The 24,189-nt window shown below is 37.8% G+C and overlaps 1 protein-coding gene across 3 annotated transcripts in view; it reads left to right on the top strand.

Annotated features, from left to right (window-relative positions):
• Positions 1 to 24,189, top strand: part of COL25A1 (collagen type XXV alpha 1 chain) — a gene marked incomplete at both ends in the record, with an annotated part of 461,173 nt that overhangs the window by 269,631 nt on the left and 167,353 nt on the right. For all 3 annotated transcript variants that reach the window (XM_082653474.1, XM_082653476.1, XM_082653475.1), the window contains one exon: positions 15,322 to 15,339. In XM_082653474.1, coding sequence (XP_082509600.1) covers positions 15,322 to 15,339 — 18 coding nt within the window. The remainder of the gene's footprint in view (positions 1 to 15,321; positions 15,340 to 24,189) is intronic.

Below are 24,189 nucleotides of genomic sequence, written 5' to 3'. Positions count from 1 at the left end.
TAAATAGGAAGCTTTCATTTTTTGTAAATTATTATTGGAAATTGACCCGAATCATCTCTCTATCGCAGTAGGAACTCAATCTATTGCCCTAAAGTACAGTGATTACCAAGATGTGACCTACTTTAGTACTTTCAGTGATTTATAATATCCTTTTATATTGTCAGTAAATTAGACTCCATAGACAATGTAAGAATTTCTTTTGGGAAGAGTTTTGATAACAGTCAAAGGGGATGGTTTATATTAGAATGTTTCTTATTTGGGGACTTGAAGTCAGCATCATTTCAGGTGTGAAATGTTTCCTTGCTATAGCCTGCTTTGCTCGTTGACAGTAGCTACAGCAGGTGGCTCACTATTAAAATCAGCATGATAAACCTCTTAGAAAATGACATCTCTTTTGTTACATATTTGTTCCCACCTTGTCTCACTCTGTGCTGGCTAGCCTTTTAAATACCTTTGCATACCAAGAATTGTATTTAAAAAGCATCCTAGATTACAGATCTTCAAACTTCTTACTTTTAAAACTATAACCAAAGCTAGTTGAATGTTTGGCTTTATCCACCAAGGGCATCATATGAAGCCCAGTAAATGAATGTGTGTACTTACGTAAAACTAGCTCCTTATCTAACGTCCAAATATATATGTAATGGGATACTAAAATAATAGTGAATTATTAAAGTTCTTATATTTGGCACTTATAGGCTTTTAATTTATTTCTAACTAGAAATAGTTCATCTGTACCAATTAACCAGGATATTGACTCTTCATTCAGAATGTTTTGTAGCTCAAATTTTTCTAAGTAAAAAAAAATATATTTTTAGAAGAAGGATCTTTTCCTGAGATTTTTATATTCAAATTATGGAAAGTTTCAGAGTGCATAAAATATGAAAGTTATAGAATTTTAGTTGGTGGGAACCTCAGAGATAGAGTCCAGATTTTCTCTTTACTTTTTAAATTAATTAACTAAAAGTGGATCCCAAACATGAATTTTAAGGAAGATGTTGTCACACTGACATAGCTGTTCTGCAGTGATGAAAATGGGCTTATGAATAATGGCATACAGTATGTTCTATCTAAGTTAGTTCATTTCCAGGAAGATGTCTTTTTTTTTTTTTTTTTACGGTACGCGGGCCTCTCACTGTTGTGGCCTCTCCCATTGTGGAGCACAGGCTCCGGACACGCAGGCTCAGCAGCCATGGCTCACGGGCCCAGCCGCTCCGCGGCATGTGGGATCTTCCCGGACCGGGGCACAAACCCTCGTCCCCTGCATCAGCAGGTGGACTCCCAACCACTGCGCCACCAGGGAAGCCCTGAGGATGTCTTTTAAAATGCTCCATGTTTTAAAAAGTTCAACTCATCAAAGTCATCATGTCACATCTGTTACAAAGATTTGTCTGTTGCTGATCTACAGCTAACTAATTTTCCAGAAATGACACTTCTCATAGTTTATTGTGTTCTTATTATCATGGCACAAAACAACATCAAATGTGTTTCTTGAGTGATGCTTAAGATGAGGTAGCTATGTGCATTCTGTTTTTGCACATGGAGGTTTCGGTTTCTTAAGAGAAATAAGAACTTTTAGGTAAAGATGTCTTTCAGGTTTCAATCAGCCATAAACTTTTACATTTTTGTTTTTTAAATATTTGTGTGGTTAAGAAATAGAATAACACCATGAAGGAAACCTATTTCCTACTTTTAAATAATATTGTCTTCCAATGACTTGAATTAAACCTCAAAATTTTGTTAATCTTTAATTACTTGTGTTTTTATTTTAATTTAAATTAAAATAGGGTTAAGAGAAAGTTTGAGAATCTGCTTAGTATCAAGTTGAAGTATTTGAATTATTGGCATTATTTATAAACTTTTTTTTTTGCTTTTTTGGATTCAGATCTTATTTAGACAAGATTAATGTTTATGCAAGTGAAAGAATAAAAACTTATTATGGAATGACATGAGACGGAACGAGATGTATGTTTGTTATAGAGGATATTGCTGCAAAAACAAATTCGTTTTCTTCCCTACAAAAGTTAGAAGAAAACATGATTCTACCCCATTGTTAAATGGGTTTGATATTTCTCATGATTCTTTATTACTGTGGGCTCTTCATGAAAGGGAGATGATGAAAAGAATTTAGAACTCTGGGAAATGTCTACACCAGGAAATAGGCAGGTGAAAACTGTATTCTCTAGGATCACAAAGCAAAGAGGTTTCAACCGTATTGTTTCCTTCAAAAATTTGAAAATGAATCATGGTTTGGTTGAACTGCTTGAGCTCTCTCTTCTGATGGGGACTGCCTTTAACTGTGCCTGCCTTCAGTCACAACATGACTGTACAAATAAGGGGGGCAGATTCCGTTGTAGTACAGATCGTGCATGTGGGAATAGACCCAGGAGCTAAAGGAACCCCAAACTGCACTACACCTGCCCTCTAACATCAGAGAAAAATCCTCCCTTTGGCTTAATGGCAGAACCAGGTCCCTTGACTTCCTTTGTGAATAAGGACAGTGCTACCTAACTCTCATGTCCTAGTTCATGCTTCATATACCTATACTGTGCATGTGCGTGTGCGTTTGTGTGAACTAAAACTTCTCCCTGAGCTCTCCTTTCAGTGAGAAAACAATACATGACTAGGGTTTGCAGTTTGTCAAAAGCTTTGAAGAGATGGTTTTAGCAGACTTTATTTCTGCAGGTCTGTACCGCCTCTCTACCCCTTTAGGAAGGACCTGGTGGGTTAGCCTAATTTACTTCATTCACACCAATTATTAATGCAAGCGTCTACCTGGGCCTACTTCCTTTCATTTATACAATTTCAAGGATGGCCAGTCAGCATGATCCAGGGAGGACATAGAACCATTCATGCATGGGAACTCGTGCTTTATTCTCTCCCCAGTAGGCTCCTAGCATGCTGCGGCTACAGCCCATGGAACACCATCTTCTACCTGTCAGCAGTTATTTAGAATCATTCAGAAAGAACCTGCTAAGCCTCATCGATGGAGCTAATTTAGCCAGTGGCTCTAAAAATGCTGTTACATTCCCTGGCTCAACTGAGAACATTCATATTATAGAAGAGCTGAATGTATTCAGTATACGCTTGGTAACATTACAGTCTCTAATTTCGTCCCAGCATCACTAACTGTATAACGTTATCTGTTAAATTAAGGTAGTTTATTTTTCAATACAATCATTTTTATCACAGTGAGAAGAGAGAATTTTAACTAGTTTGCACAATTTAAGCCTTTGTCAGAAGGTCTTCCAGTTGCTTGGGGAGATAAAGCCCAATAAAATGTGGGAATCTGAAAATGTATGAATTTCTCTGTGTCACTTGTGACTGTGAGTTCCCCTGTTGAAGGGTCCATGCCTTATTTTTCCTTGTTCCTCTGTCACCACCACAGTGCCTGGCATTTAGTAGGTTGATTGAATAAAAATTCATATAAAGAAGAACTTTTAAAAATCAAATATTTAGTATATGCCTGCCACTGTCCAAGATGCAGTATAGCATAATAGTTAAAAAAGTATAGGCTCTGGAATCTGACAGACCTGAATTCATATCTCAGTATTTCCCCTTACTAGCTGTGTGATCTTGGGCAAGTCACTCACCCTCTCTGTCTCAGTTTCCACAACTGTATAATGGGGCTGATAATGGTACCTAGTGATGTCTGCAAAACAAAAGGCACAGGGCCTGGCTTATTGTATCAGCACCATAAGTGTTAGCTGTTCAAGGAGCATACCATTTAATAGGAGAGGTAAGATACCAATAGCCATAATTTAAGGCAGAATATAATGTCATAAAAGAATTAAGAAAATGATCTGTGGCTATTCAGAAGAAATAAATTTCCTATCTGCTGTGGGAAAGCAGGCAGATCTTTTTTTTTTTGCGGTACGCGGGCCTCTCACTGTTGTGGCCTCTCCTGTTGCGGAGCACAGGCTCCGGACACGCAATCTCAGCGGCCATGGCTCACGGGCCCAGCCGCTCCGCGGCACGTGGGATCCTCGCGGACCGGGGCACGAACCCGCGTCCCCTGCATCGGCAGGCAGACTCTCAACCACTGCGCCACCAGGAAGCCCTCAGGCAGATCTTTGAAAGAGATGAAAGCCCTAAAGCCTGGATGGGATTTTGACAAGTGGAATGGGCGGGAGGGCACGCAGGCTGGGTGGATAGCAGGAACAAGGTGTTTGAGGGGCCAGGAGCCTGGAGCAATCGGGGGCCATGGGTCTCTCCAGAGGCTGAGCTGAGAGCTTTGACTGCCAGGTCTAACTAAGCCTTGATTTGGTCAGAATGAGATGTCATTACCTTTGATGGAGCAGAAGTGAAGTTTTGAAGCTGGGTCAGTTCCTGCTGGGACTGCCTGAGTCCTCCAAGTGCCATATTTCTCCCTCTGACATTTCAGCAGCACTTTGTTTACGTAGCCACTGTAACCCTTAAAGTTTTGTGACTTGCTTGGTAAAGTTTCTTTGGCCTTGTTACAGAAAATGTAGGAATGGGTGAGTCATGGAAATTCTATGGTAGCTCATCATGAACAATGTCTAGAAACAAGAATTATAGGTTAATTCAGTCTTTTAAGCAACATATTTTGCATAATTTCTCTATACTTCCAAAGATTTTTGAGTCCTTATTGAATAAATATAGATAATATTATCTTTATTATTGTTGGAGTGTATGTTATTGAAATTGTATTCCTGCAATTAAGCCTAAAGAGATAGGAACATAGCTAAAATAAATTAAAAGTATGGCTTAAAAAATTATTAAAACATCACTGGTTAAAAACTATAATAAAAGATTACACCAGACATTCTACTAATTGAACTTATTAAAGATAACCTACTGGGTATATCACAAACATAATATGGAATTCATCTGACACAAAAAAATGGAAAACACTCTTCCACAGACCTCCTATATCCCCACTTGCCTCCTTAACAGATTAGGTGTCTCATTCCATCATTATACTCATGCTCTTGTATATATACACCTGTAACTCCTCTCCCTCTGTCCTGGCCTGGGGAGACCTCAAACCTACTTAAATCCAACTCACCCTCTGCTCTGCACCTGCATCCACATAGCTGAATACAGATGGAGAAAAACAACTCTGCTAACTGGTCTCATTTTCAGCTCACAACCACTAATCTCAAGAGGAAGTGTGGTGCTGTCCATGTCTGTAATCCAGTCCCTCTCTAACTTTCTTAGCTATTTCAAACATTTTTCTTGCTCCTGAATCCTCCAACATCTCCTTCCCATTTAACTTTGTTGAAAGTATTGTTTGTTATTTCTCTGAGAAAATAGAAACCATCAGAATATAATTCTATACACTCCCACCACCAAATCTGATAATTTACTTAGATCTGTACCCGCCTTTCCTCCTGCCACAAGGGACGAACTGTCCCTGACCATTAATCTCTACCACTCTGCTGAAACGTTCTTGTTAGGGTCACTGATTACATTCACCATGACAAATTCAGGGATCAGGGTTCCTTTTAAATTTTACTGGACCATATTCAGCACAGCCGATTGCCCCCTGCTTGTTGAAACCCTTTTCTTGCCTATCTCCTTGCTGGGTATCACTCTTTCAAGGTACTCCTCCTACCTCGCTCCTTCTCAGCCTTGCGAGTTCTTTTACTTCTTCATGGTCTCTAAATGTCGCGCTGGAAGGTTCGGTCCTTGAACCTTTTTTCCTCCTTATTTACATTCACTTGTTGCTAGGTGATTGCATATAATCGCATGGTTTTAAATATTATCTATATGTCAAAGGCTCCCAGATTTATATCTCCAAGCTGGACTTCTCCTATGAACTCTAGACTTGTATATCCAAGTATCTACTCAACATGCCCACATGGCTCTTTCACTCATCTCCCAAACATGTCCAAAACCAAATTCTCCAAAGCCGCTCCTGTTAGCCTTCAGCACAGCAGTAAATGACCTCTCCTTCCTTTAGTTGCTCCAGTCAAATCTTGGAGTCACTCCTGACTCCTTTTTTCTCACACCCGGCGTTCAATCTGTCTTCAAATCTGACACCACTTTCTTCACAATATATGCAGGATCTAACCATTTTGTCCTCTGCCGCTACTATCCTGGCCCATCCCATCATTTACATTTTACTTGGATTATTACAAAGCCTCTTAACTTCCCTCCATACTTACACTCTTGCCTTCTTACACTCTTTCCCCCACAGTGAACACTATCCTTTTCAAATATAATTCAGATTATGTCACTTCTCTGTACAAAAGCTCCTCTCGAAGGCTTTCTATCTCACCCCAATTAAAAGCCAAGTTCTCATCATGACTTACAAAGTTCCACATGACCTGGATCTTCCACCTCTATGACTGCACACCTTGCCCCGTTCCCATCGCTCCCTCCACTCCAGACCCACTGTCAGTGACTGGAAGACTCTATCTCCTTATAGGGCATTCCTCTTGCTATTCCTTTTCCCTCTTTTCCTCTGTTCCTTCCATGACCACGCTATAAAATGGTACCCTCCTACTCTACTCTCCTTATCTTCATATATTTTTCTTCTTAGCCATTATGGCCACCTGCAGCATTATTTATAAACATTCTCTTACAGTCTGTTTCCCTGCACAAGCAGGTGGGACTTTGTTGGCAGGGACTCTCTTTTGTTTATTACACTTACCATATTCCTAGTACTTGAAGAATGGCTGGCACACTGGAGTGGCTTAACAAATATTGATTGAATGAATAAATAAATAATCAACCTTATTTTTCCCACCTCCAGCCCACACTCAGAAGACTTCTACTTGAGAGTGTCTTGAGGTTTAGGGCTAGGAATACTTCCATTTTCTGCCCCTGTACATCCAAATGTATCTGCATCTGTCTTCACTTTCTTTCTCCTCTTCTTAGACAAAAGGATACCCTTTCTCCTCACCCTGATTCTCTGCCACCACTTCTTTTTGTGTTCTCTTGTATATTGATTTTGCTCTACAAGCCATTTCTTTCCTCTCAGCTAATAGTTTTCTGTCAGTTTGCAAACATTTTCAAATCCTTCCCACCTACTGTGAAAACAAATAAACAAAAAACTTTTCTCCAACTCTATATCCCTTTTAGCTACTATCCTGTTTCTGTTCTTCCCTTTATACACAGATACTCAAAAGAACTGTCTACTGAGATTGGCAAAGAGTTGGTACACATGCTTTCCAATTTTTGCCTTCTGTAGACATTGCTGATTAATCCCAGTGCCATTTCCCAAACTCTATAACCCAACCTCAGAATCTTCTTTTAACACATTATTCCAGGTGGCCATTCGCAACCAGAGTTGCCACTTGGTATGACACCTGCTTGCCACCTCTGGAGCTTATTCTTGTCTTAATTTTCTCACCTCCCTGTTCAAACCATTATAATAAATATTCTGACTTCCTAATGGTTAAATGCAATAGACTCTTTCCAATCCTCATTTTAATTTCTCTTTTTGAAATTCTCTCCAGTATTGGCTTTACAAACTCGTGTTTGTTGTTATTGTTTTTAATTCTTTTCCTCCTCAGTGTCCTTTGGAGACGCTCTTCGTCTCTTTCCCCTAAAATGTTTATCTTTGTCTACCCAGGGATTCTTGACCTGGGATGAAGGATTTGCTAGGGAATCCATGGATGGACTTAAGGGGTTTGTTGTGTGTATACAAAATTAAGTTTTTCTTGTATGGATATTTCTAGCTAGAGCAGCTATAGCTCTTATCCAATTCAAAAGAGGATTAAGGATGACTGCTACCTGTTCCTCTGGGTAATCTTGCCCAAGCTCATGGCTTCAGCCACCAGCATGATACAAGTGAGAGCACGAAAGGGTTCAAGTCAGAAAAACCCATGTCCATATTCCAGTTTCCCCTTTTTGAAGCTGTGTGACTGGGAATATTATCCAACCTCTCTGAAACTTGGTTTGTTCAACTATAAAATGATGGAAATGAGCCCTAATTTGTAGAGTTATTGTAACCGAGATGTCATTTGTAAAGCCCCTGGTGTCTTGTGGTAGTCAGTAAGTGATAGCTTTATGAGGCAGTCCTAAACACCTTGGTCTCTAAAGCACACAAGCTTCTCAGCTTACAGAGCCGCTCTGCCCCAGTTTTGTGGTAGGTTTCCATTTTTAGGGTTCTGTTTCACTGGAGCAATAAGCATTATGCAACTCACACGTTATCAACTTGCTCTGCTTTTATTAATGCATTTATTAACACAAACATCTAAGACAGCCGCAGAGAGCACTAAATCCATTTTTTTTTGCACAAAATTTAGAAAATTGAAATTGGGCACTTATATACATTTTAATCAGACTGAGAGATATTTATAAATTGTCTTCCAGTATTTATCTGGTGCAATCAAAATAACACACTTTCAAAGATGTTAATAAATTATTCATTATATACAATTTAAGAAAAATTGGTTGGGCAATAAAAATGGATTTCGCATTCTTTAAAATATGTGTGTTTTCAAAACAGTGGAAGCTGAGCAGATGTCTCTACTCATGTGTATTCCATGTATTTATTGTATCCTATTAAACATATGTTTTTAAACTTATTTATTTACACCTTCCTGATTCCATGCCACTTGGTGAAAAGGCTTGGAGATGTAGTATGTTTTAGAAGTTTGATACACATTTATATCCAAAAGCATAAGTCCTTTAAATCAGGGTCCCCCGGATCGGTACCGGTCCATGGCCTGTTAGGAACCAGGCTGCACAGCAGGAGGTGAGCGGCGGGAGAGCGAGAGAAGCTTCATCTGTATTTACAGCCGCTCCCCATCGCTCGCATTACTGCCTGAGCTCCGCCTCCTGTCAGATCAGTGGTGGTATTAGATTCTCTTAGGAGTGCGAACCCTACTGATTAACTGTGCATGTGAGGGATCTAGGTTGCACGCTCCTTATGAGAATCTAATGCCTGATGATCTGAGGTGGAGCTGAGGCGGTGATGGTAGCGCTGGGGAGCGGCTGCAAATACAGATTATCATTAGCAGAGAGGTTTGACTGCAAAGAAACCATAATAAATCAATTGCTTGCAGACTTATGTCAGAACCCTATCAGTGAGTGACAAGTGAAAACAAGCTCAGGGCTCCCACTGATTCTGCATTATGGTGAGTTGTATAATTACTTCATTATATATTACAATGTAATAATAATAGAAATAAAGTGCACAATAAATGTAATGCACTTGAGTCATCCCAAACCCATCCCCCCACCCCGGTCTGTGGAAAAATTGTCTTCCACGAAACCAGTCCCTGGTGCCAAAAAGGTTGGGGACCACTGCTTTAAATGGCTTTATAAAATAATACAGCTAAATCCCAAAACCCAAATATTTTGCCCTGCAAAATTGCAAAGATTCCCAGCAAACTCAATTGAGCAGGGATCCCCAGTGTACATGGGGGATGCTTGACTCTAAAACTATAGGTGGTGCTTGACTCTAAAACTCTCCTGCCCCTGTCTCTACCCCAACCCTACTCCTAGAAATGATGTGGGGCATACACAGAAGGTGAATTTAAAAACCTTACTTATTGAATTTTAAAGAACAATTTAAGAATTTTTCAGATTCTTCCAAGTAACTAAAAACACCCTGAATTGGGAGAAAGTTTGAAAATGGAATTCAAAATCACTGACCTAGATCTTTGAGTGAATGAATCTAATATGGAAAAAATTTGACTTAAGGTTCTGTTTAAAAGTTTTCTGCAGTGGATTAGGTATCGTGCTAATAAATATTTTTATAATCAAGACACGAGGCTAGTAAAATTTTGTGAAGTCTAGAAAACTCTAAAGATAGAAATAATTACTCATAATTCCACCACCCAGAGATAACCACTATTTTCATATATTTTTTATCTCTTCCTCCCTCTCTCCCTTTCTGTTTCCTTTCTCCCTTCCTTCCTTCCCTCTCTTTCTTCCTTCTTTCTCTTTCTCTCTTCATATACATAGATTTACAAATATATGTCTGAATAAATACATATGTGTACACATGTAGAATTATATCCTAGAAAATATGTATAATCTGTATTTTATATACTACAATATCAATAAATAAAATGTATGAAGTTTATAATTGGAATAACAGTGCATTACCCATGTTGTATCATAAGGAATAATCATAATAGTCAAATATTTATATAGAAATATGTAAACACTCTTTATAATACCAAAAATCAACCTCAGTGGAATATTAGGCATCCAGTACAATTTAATATTGTAAATTAATGCATAAATGGAGTCTTTATCTTTCGTATGCTCTGTATGTGAAATTTTTAATGACAAAAAATGCACATGATAAAATTCTTTACTTTTCTTATGTTCCCATTATGAACATTTAATCATAAGAAAGCTAAAAATAGTATGGTGTTAGAAAATATAATAATGTTTTAAAATTATTGTGGGAAGGACTTAATTGGCTTAAATATGAGTAAATCTTTAAATAAGTCATGTTATTTATTTACAAAAGGCAAATATCATGGAAGAAATCTTCCAAGTTTTGAATGAATTTTTGTTTTCTTTACATTGAACCCCACAAAACCATCTCCACGTTTGCTCTCGCTCTCTTTCTCTTTCAAATTAAAAAAAAGACATCCACCAGGCTTGCGACTATAGCTATTTATTTTCCTCTTGAGTAGAATATGACTTTTCCTTCCCAGAATTAAAACCGCCAAGGATTAAGTATTTCTCGAAAGAAAACCTTAAATTGAAATAGTCTAAGTCATATTATGTGACCGTGGCTAAGGTCACATAATTCTTATTATATTAATAATAAGAATTATTAATATCTATCCTGTAGGGTAACACAACAGGCGATATAAATTATGAATGTTTGTCTCAGTCAAACGCGTAGGAGTCTTTGGAAGCATGAGCAGCTTATAGACGTTGAGAGATTATGCAGTCTTTGCAAAGACACTTTTTTTTTTTTTTTTTTTGCGGTACGCTGGCCTCTCACTGTTGTGGCCACTCCCGTTGTGGAGCGCAGGCTCCAGACGCGCAGGCTCAGCGGCCATTCATGGGCCCAGCCGCTCCGCGGCATGTGGGATCTTCCCGGACCGGGGCACGAACCTGTGTCCCCTGCATCGGCAGGCAGACTCTCAACCACTGCGCCCCCAGGGTAGCCCCTGCAAAGCCATTTTTTAATTAACACACATAAGCTGTAATGCTTTATTTCTTCAATTGCTTTCCTCTGTAGTTTAGCATTTGCATATTAATTTGTTTTTAAAATTAATAGACACTTTTTATCTAAATTTGCGTTAGTTGAATGACTTGTTGGTGTTGGTTTTATAGCCTACTTTAAATTGCCATGCTATAATTGTGGAGCATTTTATAATTTACAAAGTAATTTGATATAACATTCTCACATTAGTTAGATGTGGAGGTTTAATCAAACTAGGGAGTGATTTTTCTTCAAGATAGCACTCTCATGCTTTTTGTTCTGAGGCACATATGTAGGTATCTAAATCCTCCTCTGATGCCTCTGCAGGCTTCTGCCTTAGTTCCATCTCTATTATCTGAAGAAGATTCCACTGAGGGAGGAGACTTCCTCTTTGACATAGAAGTGTTTATTCTGCAGTGAGCAGAAGCCAAGAGATTAAGAAGCTACATTTTGGAAATACAACCCTGTAATGTAAGGATGGTCAGCTTTCTAATGGTTCTCTAAAAATATTGTAAATCATTTTTGGATCAGTCAAAATATTCTCACCTTTCAGTAATTCAGTGATTGTTTCTGAAGCACCTTATAACTTGGGCACTGGGGTATTGGGAATTAAATGTGAAGCGAGGATGAGCAAAATTCCTGCTTCCTGGCTGCAAGTGTAGAGTACATCTGTTCTATTTACTGGCACAGACTTTAGGTCAAACTGCGACTCTTGAAAGGTTAAGTGATCCCATTGAGATGGTTCCATGGTAGGATTCCTGTTGGTCCTCAGAACTGCTGCCACCAGAATAATCCCGTTGCCACTCAAAGTTCCTGTGATGTCATTCTAAAGCTTTACCTGGGTGCTTACTTCAGGTGTTATTTTCTTCTGAAAAGAAAAATAAGCTTGACATCTGAATATGTGAATTTGAGAATTTCAAGAGATAATAAAGTTATGGTAATCATTGTCAAATGATCTTTTTAGACAGGCAGGGTTCCAAAATGCAAAATCATAGACATTATTATTTTGAAGTATTTTTTCTTTCGATTCAAGACAATGAAATAAATCTGAATCTGAGGGTACTAAAAGCGGTAGTAAAGGTTGAATTTCTTAACGGTGAGTTTCTAAGTTATTGAAGTGATTTCTTTCTAATTACCTTGAAGCAGAGGTAGCACCTTTTAGAGTTGCACGAACAATACTAATCAAGTTTCTGTAAGTGAAGGCAATTTTATTTAAAATGTATCACAGTAAAGTAAATGTATCACAGCCCTCAGTCACCAGGGAGTTGCTGAGATGCTCTTCTTGGGCTCTTGTCTACTCTCCCTCTATGCTCTGCTCTCCTGCGGGGGAAGCTAACACTTCTACACCCACTGAAACCACTCCTCCATCACTTCACTCATTTGGCCAGATGGCTCTACTACCATGACTACAAGACTCCAGCTGCTAGACTGTTTTCTTACAGATATTCTGGGTGTCTCCTAGTGAATAGTTTGTTATATCACATGCAGTGAGAAGACTTGGTGTAGGCAGTCCTGGAATCCAGTGTACGATTTGTAAGTCTTACATTGTGTAATCCACATTTTAGGGAGCGTTGCCAGATTTGCCAATGTTGTATGCATCGTTTTTCTGCAAAGCCTCTCTACCAACCCACTTCCATCTCTCTTTTTCACGTTCTCCACCCTGCACATACACACATACATGTACACACACCAAACACACCTGAAATTCATATCACATGTTAAGGTAATCTGAGTTCCCTGGTGCTACACACTTTCCAACGCCTATGTAAAAGTCAACTTTTTAATCTCACTGTCATTTACTATTTGTTCTCACTATCATTAACATAAAATTCATAATACAATGTATATTTGTATATAATAACATACAAATTTATACACACATTGTGCTAAAATCATTTGTTCAATGTAATGGCAGAAATGCCACGTTTTAAAGGCAGAGAGGAAAAGCCTATAATTTGTAAAACAACCATAGGAATAAAAAAATCTCAGCAATGATGCTAAAATATATTCCTTTGAAGAAATTCTTTCTGATTTTAGAGAATCCTATGTTTTAGTTTTTACAAAAAAACCCAAAAAACAAAAAAAACCTAAGACACGTAATGTATTCTGAGGTTCTTAAAAAGATGCATGTTCACATTTCTGAGTTTGCATTAGTTTAAAAGTTTGGAAAGATCAGAAGCTTAAAGTATCCGGAGAGAGAGTGAGAATGCAAGTGCGAGTGAGCACATACTATAATTTCATCCATTACATGGATCTGGGAAGATCCATATTTACATGGAGGTGAACAGCCCTGCACTTGTAGGTTCTCCATGTTTAGAGCTGATGTTAGGGCTGTCTGTTGCCCTCAAGAAGCTTTTTTTTTTTTTTTTAAATTTATTGTTGGCTGCATTGGGTCTTCGTTGCTGCACATGGGCTTTCTCTAGTTGCGGTGAGCGGGGGCTACTCTTTGTTGCGGTGCACGGGCTTCTCACTGCTGTAGCTTCTCTTGTTGCGGGGCACGGACTCTAGGTGCACAGGCTCAGTAGTTGTGGCTCATGGGCTCTAGAGCGCAGGCTCAGTAGTTGTGGTGCACGGGCTTAGTTGCTCTGCAGCATGTGGGATCTTCCCGGACGAGGGCTTGAAACCTGTGTCTCCTTCATTGGCAGGCGGATTCTTAACCACTGCGCCACCAGGGAAGCCCCCTCAAGAAGCTTTGCTGGCCTGGTTTCTGTACAGGTGTCAGTTGAGAGGCTGGGTGCCTGCTGGTCCTAGGTCTGCATCTGGAAGCAGAGATTCACACTGTGGCAGCCCGGGAGTGGCTGGGAAGTTTAGTATCCACTCACGCAAAGAGTGCCCTGGGACCACTGTTGATCTGAGCAAATCTGCATATAGCTGTGAGTTTAAACTTCCAGGGTGAAAGGCAAAATGGCCTGGTATGAACTTTGGAATCAGCTTTGGGTTTCAATTCTGGCTTTTCCAACTACAGGCTGTGTGATTTTTAGCTTATTTCTATGAGCTTCAGTTTCTTCATTTATAAAATGCAAGGCAGTTATAAGGAATAAATGGAGCAACATATCCAGAGTTGCCTGGGACTCAGTAAGGAGTGAATGAATGGTATTTTCTTTCTCTGTCCCCATCACTAAAGAGTCAGGAGTGGGGTGAGTAATATCCACAGTAACTTGGTGTAGCTCCCCTTCCTGGTTTGATCAGATAAAATCTAGCCAACCACATTTTCAGACAAAGCTCTTGGAAATCATCTGTTTTATCCCCAGTCAGTAAGAAGGCAAGTACCTAGAGAAATTCCAAGCCTGGAGAGGGACTGAGAGAGAAAGAGAGTCTTCTCTGGGAGTTGGATTAGGTCCGTGCTTTTTTGTGTAATACCCAGTGGCATACAGCTGATAGAATGAGATTATGCATCATTTTTTTTTTAAGATTCCCTAACTTGGTGTGAACTTTTTCTTTCATCTCATCTTACACAAAACCCAACTGCAGATTTTAAGAAGGTGGTATGTAATCAATACTTTTATTCACAGGTGATTTTCCTTTAGTGAAAAGCATTTGCAGTTATGCTGCTTGGAAATTTTTATCAGCTTAAGCAACAAAAAAGTAACATTCAAAGTAAATCCGATTGACCAGAGGTTACATAATCTATTGATTGTATGAAGAGTTATGATGCACTTTAATTGAGCCAAAGACCTCTCATATCTGTTTAAAAATGACCTTAGGCTAGGTTATGCAGAGCAAAAGATAGATGTTTATTTTTTTTAATTGACGTAAAATATTATTGAAACAATGAGAAATTTAAAGCGTCAGTGAATTCTAAAACTAAAATATCTGCCTCTTTTTTCTTCACTTTGTGCCATCTCTGAATATGCAGCTCATAAAAATAGTCTGTGCTAGAAGACCTTCCCTTTATGTAACCCACTCATTATTATAATGTGAAATGTATTTCACCTTTTGCCTTCTCTTTCTCTATTTTAATTCTAGAGCATACTAAAACTCTTGAGTCATTTTGGAATTACACAAAACAACCATAATATCAAGATTTTAGATAAATAGCATAGAGTGAAAATGTTAAGATATGACATAACTTTTTTAAAATCACAAATGAGATTTGTCAGTAGTTAGGTATTATCTTCAGAAATATTTTGAAAAGATATTCAAAACTAGTTTAAATTTTGGTACTGAAACTATTCACTTAAGAAACAATTCTGTAATTCTTTTTCTTTTTTTCTTCTTTTCAATTTCAGGGTCAGCCTGGTCCTGAGGTAAGTGAACTCTTTTTCTTCTAACAAATCAATTTCAATTAGGATTTTCCCAGCGTGGAGGTTTTTCTGCAATTCTTTTCAAAGGATATAAAAAAGTTATGAACCAGTAATCATGACACCACACAGTAGACCAAATATTTCCCAGGAGTAAAGCTTCAGGGCCTCTTGAGGGTTGTATGAGCCACATCAGCTGTTGGACCAGATGGCAAGTTTAACAATGTACTATCATATAAAGCAAAACTCTTAACTGATCTGAGACAGTGCCACAGGACTTTCATGTAAGATAAAATGATTTCGTAGTAGATGTCGGGTATGAACTTGTTTGCGTAAAGTACTGATTAATCATTACTATTAATGTAAATAAACACAGACTGATTATTTAGATTGTGATCCCACCAGCTACTTTTGATTCATTATAGACAGATATTGAATTCATTCTACAGTTCAATATAAACTAACTGCTGAAGATATGGTTTATAATTAAATGTGAATGCACTCAACAGACAGTCTTTCGGCCCTAAATCATAATGAAGAAAATGAGGAAATATCAGGGAGGGGAGGAATGTGTAAAAAGATGAAAGTACAAAAGAAGGGAGTTGTCAGAAATGAAGAGTCAGTAAAAAACAACAATCTCACTTATTGCACTCAGTAGGAATCTAGAGAGAAGGAAATGCCATTATTAATGTTTCACCTTTAACACTATAATACCTGTAAATAACATAGTTATTTATTGAGTTCCCTTTACGTCTCTTTCCCCTCGATATACTGAATGTTATTTCTGTCCTAGATTATTTCGTAAATAAATGATTTTCATGATATCTTTGTTAATCAATATCATAAATTGTCTATCGTGTGCTAATTCTCATACTAGACCATGATAATATTATTTATAGTTTTTATGAGCTCTGAATTTAAGGATGTCCAACGAAATAAACAAAAATGCCTTCAGGAGAACAGTCCTTTTCACACTACTCATGAGAAATATCTTGAAAAGTAATTAATTTATATTCACATCAGAGAATACTCTATTTATAATTTTCACTCTTATATTCTAAGTTATCTCAAGCTAATTATTGGAGGGAAAAAAACCCACAAAAGAAAGTTGTAGTTTATTCCCTAAATTTGAAACTGCTGCATGACAATGAGATGAAGACAATGTAAAAGGGGCTTTGCATGCTTTATTTTATTTAATGCTACAATAGCCCTGAAAGTATTATTATCCTAGATCTAGATCTACGAGATATGTATTTTTAATCCCTTCTTATTTTGTATATATACATATCTATATATATCTGTGTGTGTGAACCTATAAGAATATATATATATATATATATAAAATATACTCATATATAAAACATATGAGGAACCTGGGAGAAACAGTGTAGAGCTTGCCTCAGAATCTCCCCACTGAGGGTAGGGAAATTGATGCATTTATGCACTGATCTCCCATCCTTCATTGGTAAGAGTCGTGCCTGGGTGTTAACTCCCTGGAACTTCTGGCCTGCCCCAGAAGGTACAGCACACTCCAGCTACTCGAGGATGCAGAAAGCAGTAGGAACATACGGGACATTTATTCTAGCACCGTCTTGGAGGGGGGCAGTGGTGTGTGTTGGCACCTACATCTGCTACAACATCCAAGTGCAAGTGTCCTATAGACAAAACAGAATGGAAAACTCAGATATGGATATAAAGACGGAAAACTGGACAAAAAACAGCATTAAAAGCATATTAAGTAACGAGACTTTAAAGAGGATAACTGTAAAAGGAAGGACATGGTCGTGATAAATCTTGACTACACAGCCACAGTGAATGAGCAGAAGAAAGATGATAAACCAGCACAGAAAGCCAAGAATGGTCAGAACCAGGAACACCTATGGATGGATCACTGTAGCTAAGATTTGAAAGTACATCATGGCACTTCAGAATACCTTCACAGCAAGGCTTTTTTTTTTTTTTTTTTTTTTTTTGCGATACGCGGGCCTCTCACCGCTGTGGCCTCCCCCGTTGCGGAGCACAGCCTCCGGATGCGCAGGCTCAGCGGCCATGGCTCACGGGCCCAGCCGCTCCGCGGCATGTGGGATCTTCCCGGACCGGGGCACGAACCCGTGTGGCCTGCATTGGCAGGCGGACTCTCAACCACTGTGCCACCAGGGAAGCCCGCAAGTCTTATATTTACTATGGCTCTTCAGAAAAATAGTCTACCTAACTGCCTATAATTGAAAATTTGGGAAATTTTGAAGGAGGATAGGACTGGCATTTTCAAAAGGTGATCTGCTCTGGTTTTCCTTCATTTTGGCTACAATTTTGCTTTTAGTGGACACTCAAGTCACATGATCATTTCTTCCAAAATGCCTTCCTTGTGTCACAGCAAAAGGAAAGCAATGGATTCAGGAAAGATAGGTATGAAGGGAAATGAGAAGACAAGAGATACCCTCACACTGTCTTTCTATGCCATGAAAAATAGGCAGAGTTTTGTTGCTATGTCCCCAAGGAAAAGTCTGACCTACCTCTCATCCCTACATCATTATAGTATTTTTCAGAAGAAACTTCCAATTTTAGATTTTAAACTAGAGAATTCTTAATGAAGTTCTCATTTAGTACCAGATGATTGGTTAACTTTGTTCTGCTTGTTATTCGTATGCAAATGTTTATGTCAATGAGTGTTTTCTTGCATAGGTTGAACATCACCACCTCATCTTATTCACATTGTTATATGATGCAAAACTCTTAGACAGTGAAACTCAATTCTGCTTCTTCGATATCACACATCATTTAGTAAGGACTTCCAGATTAATAGGGTTTTATTTTGCAGACCAGTGGGAAAAAGGGAATATGTCTTATAATCAAGGAGTTCTGATCATCTTCCTAAAATTGAAGACAGCTTGGCTGGACTTAGCTTACATTGCTAAAAAATTGCGAGGACTAGAAAGCTGAATAGCAGTGAACACTGTTACAGTGACAGTATGAAATTGAATACGAAAATAGGCCCTAAGGAAGAGAGGTAAATCTATGTGTTTACCTAAATGGGTGAGAAAATGGTTCTTGATGATGGAAATGAGATGGTGAAAGGATATTAGAAAGAAAAAAAGACAGTTCTAGCAGCTGTGGTTAAGATGGGAAAAGAGGCAGGGGAATGAATGGGGAGAATATTGCTGTGAACCCACTGAATCAGAGGAAACCAAATTCTTGGAGAGGAAAAGGGATGGGTTAGAGTAAATAATGTCACAGAGACTTGAAAAAATGATTGGGTAGAAAGAGAAAAAAGAACAAATGGCAACAGAGAGTAAGGAAGAGAAGAAAGAAGGGAAAGAAATTAGAAAAAAAGACAGATGAACATTTGTATTTCAACCTAGAGGTAATGGAAATTATTCAGGGGGTGGGGCAAAATTAATCTATTGACATGAAAGTCACCCTGATACTTTTTTCATAAATTCATATTAACATGATTCATTTCAATAACTCAAGTATCTATTTTGCCTCTATTAGGTACGAGGCACAAATGGTAAGGCTGTGAAATTGTGAACAAGACAGACTCAGTCTCTGTTCTTTTAATATTACTAGTCAAGTAGAGTGTCAAAGTTCTGTCAATTCTGCAGACCCACCATTCCAGGGATGACTTTAACCACATGTGCAAGACCTGCTCTGTGTCTGTACATCTGGTTCATCCCCAGGTTTCCTTGGGACCTTGGACATGAGGCATTTAAGGAGAACTTTTTCCAACATGCAGGTGACCCAGCGTCAATGCCATTGCTCTAAGTGTAGTCCTGGTGCCATGCCTTTGTTCTAATAATGGGGTTTCTGCCCAGATCTAGGCACCCCTCTTCTGATGACTGAGTCCTTTCCTGGTTCCTCGTGCCTACACTCCCTTTGTCCGTTACCGTCTTCATCCCAGGTCCTCCTTTTCCTTTCCTCTCTACTGCCGGGTATTACAGTCATGGTGTGCACGCTCTGTGCAGCCTTGCTAATGGCTGACCGAACAGTTAGCTGCCTCTAGCTCACTGTCTACCTGACAGGGACTCTCCATTTCTATTTCTCTTGACCATGACTTCTCCATTGCCATTCTGCCCACTGTGAACACATGCCTGTTGCCTGGCCAATCACTGCTGCAAGGGAGCTGAGTCAAGAAAGTGAACATTTAGCTTTTTCCTGTCTGTATAGTGGAGACATCAAGGGTTTGGACTGAGTGTAGCATCAACCAATATCAACCTATGTATGTCTTTTTCTATCACGGTTCTGATTATGTCATTCTTCTGACTCCCAAACTTTGAATCTCAATATGACTACCATTTAGTTCCTTACCTGACATTCAAATCCTTTGATTTGTCCTGTTTTTCCAGCACTATCTCCCACTGATTTTTCATTAAATTTCTTTCTGGATGTCAGTTTGCACAATGCTTCATCCAAACTGAATCAAAACATTTACTTTTTTCTCTTCAAATATGTTTTCCTTCATTTGTCTTTTCTTAAACCAGTCTTTTCTCCAGAACTGCTTCTCTCCTAGCCCCCAGATACACTTAGTTTCCACACATCCAAATATGATAACCCTTCATACTTACATGTTACTTCTTCCATCAAGATGTCGTTACTCTACTTTAGCTGAATGTAATTTCTTCCTTTTGCTGAATCCCCACAGTATTTTATCTGTACACCTTTTTATATTACTTTACACTTAAAACAGAGGGGGCATAGACAGCAAAGCCAGACAGCTCATAAGTCAAACCCTGGCTCTTCCACTTAGAAGCTCTGTGATCTTGGACAAGTTACTCAATCACTCTGAGTCTCATTTCCCCCATCTATAAAGCAGAGATGATCATGTCTTATCCCAACAAAGGGTGTGAGGATTGAAATAACACATGTATAACTTCTAATACAGTTTAGTACATGACAGGCACTTTCCTCCTTCTATTGTATCGTAGTTATTTGTAAACATCTTTTCTCTCTTTATTACTAGCTTTTATGATCTTCAAGAGTGGGCTCTATGGTTTCTTCAATCTTTACTATCCTCCACAACACCATAGTTCCTTGTATGTAGTAGAAGTTCAAGAAATCTTATTGAGTTTCAAATGGTATATACAAGAGCTTAAGGAAAAGGAAGCTGAAGAGGAGAGAAAACTATCAGCTTTTCATGATTCTAAATGCCCAGTCAATAATACCATGAGTCATCAATAATACCATGTAAAACTGGCCTGAGGTTTCTAAGTTCTGAGATTTTTCTGAACAGGTATTAATGTTAATATCTCACACCCACATGGTTTGGATGCCTTCGTTTCCTTTCATGATAGTAGTTTATTCATGTTGATATTTAATCTTTGGTGAAAATAAACAAATAGCATTAGCCCAGGACTATACTTATGATGTATTACTTTATTTTGTAATAATTTATCTGTAGAGTTCAAAGCTTGGATTTGATTTTTAACAATCAAGACAGCTATAGAAAGTAGTTCATGGTGGTTGTAACACCACATTGCTTAAGCAATAATATTCTCCCACTAATAATTTAATACAAATTGTAGGAACTAGTTGTATTTAAAAAAAAAAACCTGCTCAGGATTCTATCTTGCACACTTTATAAAATATATTGGCCTTCTCTTCACCCCAAATAACTCCATCAGTATATTCAATAGTGAAACCATTATATTAATGATTGGTACCATTATATTAATGATTGGTACTCCTTCTATACCAAGGGCGCTTCTTTTGCATAAAATTTTTAGAATTTTAAAGCCCTCCTCATAACTCCCCTTTGGAGTTGCATGTGAACATAAAGGAGATATAGTTCCCTTAGGAATTTGGAGGACTAAAGTTGCTTGCATGGTGTAATTCTGTATTACTCAGTGACAAAAAAATGCAAGAGAAAACCACAAGCAAATACCACCAGACAACTGCACATGGAGGCGTGTGCCTCCCATTTGTACTTGTTCAGATGCACTTGAAAAGAAATGGAAGATGTCACTTTACCTTTTTTCCCCAAATCCCTTTTTACTTTTTGTTGTTGTTCTGATGTTGTCATTGCCATTTCACAGCGTTTTACTAAAATTTACAAAATAAAGCTGTGTGTGCCTTGTAAGGAATTATTCCTGAAAAAAAATACTATATTTAGGGACAGTATTTAGCTTTCCATTCATATGTTTTTAATTATATATTATGCTCCTTCTAACCTAACACTTTAGCAATTCCCATATTTCATGTTTGTGTTCCAGCCTTTGTCAGATCCATATAACCTGACTTGGGAGCAGGGGGAGGACATATACATTCTCCAAGAAATTTGAAATGCATGTGTCGGTGACTGTATGCATGCGTGCGTGCGTGTGCATGTGCGTGTGCTCGTGTGTGTGTGTGTGTGTGTGTGTGTGTGTGTGTACAGAGCGTCTTTATTTTACTCACTACATAATAGAACTGTCATATTAAATTAGTAATGTAGTCTATTCTGGATAAATCATGTTAGACCTGATAAAGTATTATCATGCCCCATTATCTGTACTTTATGTGGTGGTTATATGATAAAGAGAATGATTATAAAAGTCTTAATGTTTTAGTTTTTGTGGTATTTTGTTAAGTAAATGGTTAACGTGATATGAAAGGCTCCATTGTACTCCAAATAGCTTATACCATTAAGAGTACATACAATACAACAGCTTATTTATTTTACTATAACCATATCTCTTTATTTTTACATGGTCATTTGTGTATTGAATTGGTGTAACATTATCCCAAAGTTTAATTTTACCTTAGAATTCTTTCCTACTGAAATTAATTGAAGAACTTCTCTTGCCAACTTTATGCTTTGTTCTCTACCAAATATATTCCTTTTAATTCTATCTGAATAAAGGTGAGTAACACAAAGCCTTTCATGAATAATTAATCTGACATTGATTTGCATACATAGAAGCTGTTATCATTCCCCAAACTTACTCATTTTTATATCTCAATTTTTTAATACAATGTTGATATATAGAAAAAGCACAATAATGTTTTGTTGAATAAATGTATATATTTAATAATTTAGATTTAAAGCTAAAATTTTATATTCATTTGATGATGAAATGACTGAAAGAACTGAAAATATCAGCTTTAACAGTCCACTTTTTAAATTTTATTTTATTTTTTTTTATTTTGGCTGGCTGGGTCTTCGTTGCAGCACGTGGGCTTCTCTAGTTGTGATGCTCAGGCTTAGTTGCCCTGCGGCATGTGGGAATCTTAGTTCCCCAACCAGGGATCGAACCCACGTCCCCTGCCCTGGAAGGCGGATTCTTAACCACTGAAACACCAGGGAAGTCCCAACAATCCGCTTTATAAGGAGCATATGGAATACATTGGATACGGTTAAGGAGATGGGCTCCATGGACAGACACCTGGGTTTACAGCCTGGTCTGCAACTTACAAGCTGCCTGACTTTGGACAAGTTATTTTTTTCCTTCAGTTTTTCAGTGTAAAATAAGGATGGTTGGTTTGACTTAATACATGATTTAATGAAGCACTTGGAACAGGGTATGGCACATATAAGTGTTATTATTAAATCTAAACACCTACATACATACCTTCTCACATAAGCGTTCACACTGAGACAGAGCCATGAAGATGTATTACCCTTATAGTGATACTTCTTCTGGATAAACATCCAACAGAATAATGGCCTCAAAAGATAGAGGTTTAGGATAAGTAGTTTAATCTTAAAATTAAGAAATTCATGAAAAATGATTATCACTGTTAGATATACTTATTGTATATATTCTGTATCTAAAACAAACATTTATGTGTCTAATTCTTTCTAAAGGTATCGAAAAGTTTTAGTTAGAAATATTGTTCTTCATAGTATTTTATGATATTAATTTTCCCCATCCAAGGGCAAGGCGTATGCAAATGTAAGAATATCAGTTGTATCTCATAATACTATATAAATTTAATTCAATCCAAATCCAAAACCCAAGAGGACTTTTTAAAGGAATTTAGTAAGCTGGCTTTACAATTCATATGAAAGAGTAAGGGAGCCAAGTGGCCAAGAATGTTTTGAAATAAAAAGAAAAATGAGGGAAGACTTTCCCTACTAGATATTGGAACATTGAATCTACAGTATAAACTTAGTTTACTAACATACTGTAAGACTTCTGCTCCTAGAAAAAAATATGTAAAACAATAGTGTTAAGGCATTGGGCAACAGGCAGCACAGAGAAGGAAAACAAACAAGGTGAACCCTAAGATTACCCAAACCTACTGTCTGGAGAGAATTTCTCAGCTGTAGCACAGCAAGGAGCACCTAAACAGAGTGGTCTCTGACCCTTGAGGAGGTCAAGGCAGCTGGAATTTGTGAGGCAGGTGAGAGAGCAAAGAACCACATGGAGAGAGCTCAGAAGGTCCACAGAGAGTCCCCCTTGATAGCTCAGCACAGTACTCATCAGTACATGTGTGTCTTAGCTCAGGATGCTACAACAGAATGCCATAGACTGGGTGGCTTAAACGACAAACCTTTATTTCTCTATAGCCATTATTTTGTAATAACTTTAAATGGAGTATAATCTATAAACATATTGAATTTATATGTTGTACACCTGAAACTAATATAATATTGTAAATTAACTACAATAAAAAGTTTTTTAAAAAAAGAAATATTTTCTTCAGTGAATTAAAAGTAATTCAGTTTGAAGTGTTTCAAACTTTAAAAATTTTATTTATAAATTTTCTCAAGTTTATTATATATGCACATGTAATTTCTCACATATGTTTTTATGGATTTCTTTGATAATTTTGATATCCTATGAGAATTCTTAATAGGCTAAAGTTATTTTCTCTCTAAATATCTCCAGTCATATATCAATTGATATGATATTTTTCATACAAAATATATTCTTTGGA

Source organism: Grampus griseus (assembly GCF_964374135.1).
Source record: "Grampus griseus genome assembly, chromosome: 4".
In the NCBI taxonomy this organism is placed as follows: Eukaryota; Metazoa; Chordata; class Mammalia; order Artiodactyla; family Delphinidae; genus Grampus; species Grampus griseus.
The sequence above is the reverse complement of the archived record's forward strand: the minus strand, read 5'-3'. Positions and strand labels throughout refer to the sequence as shown.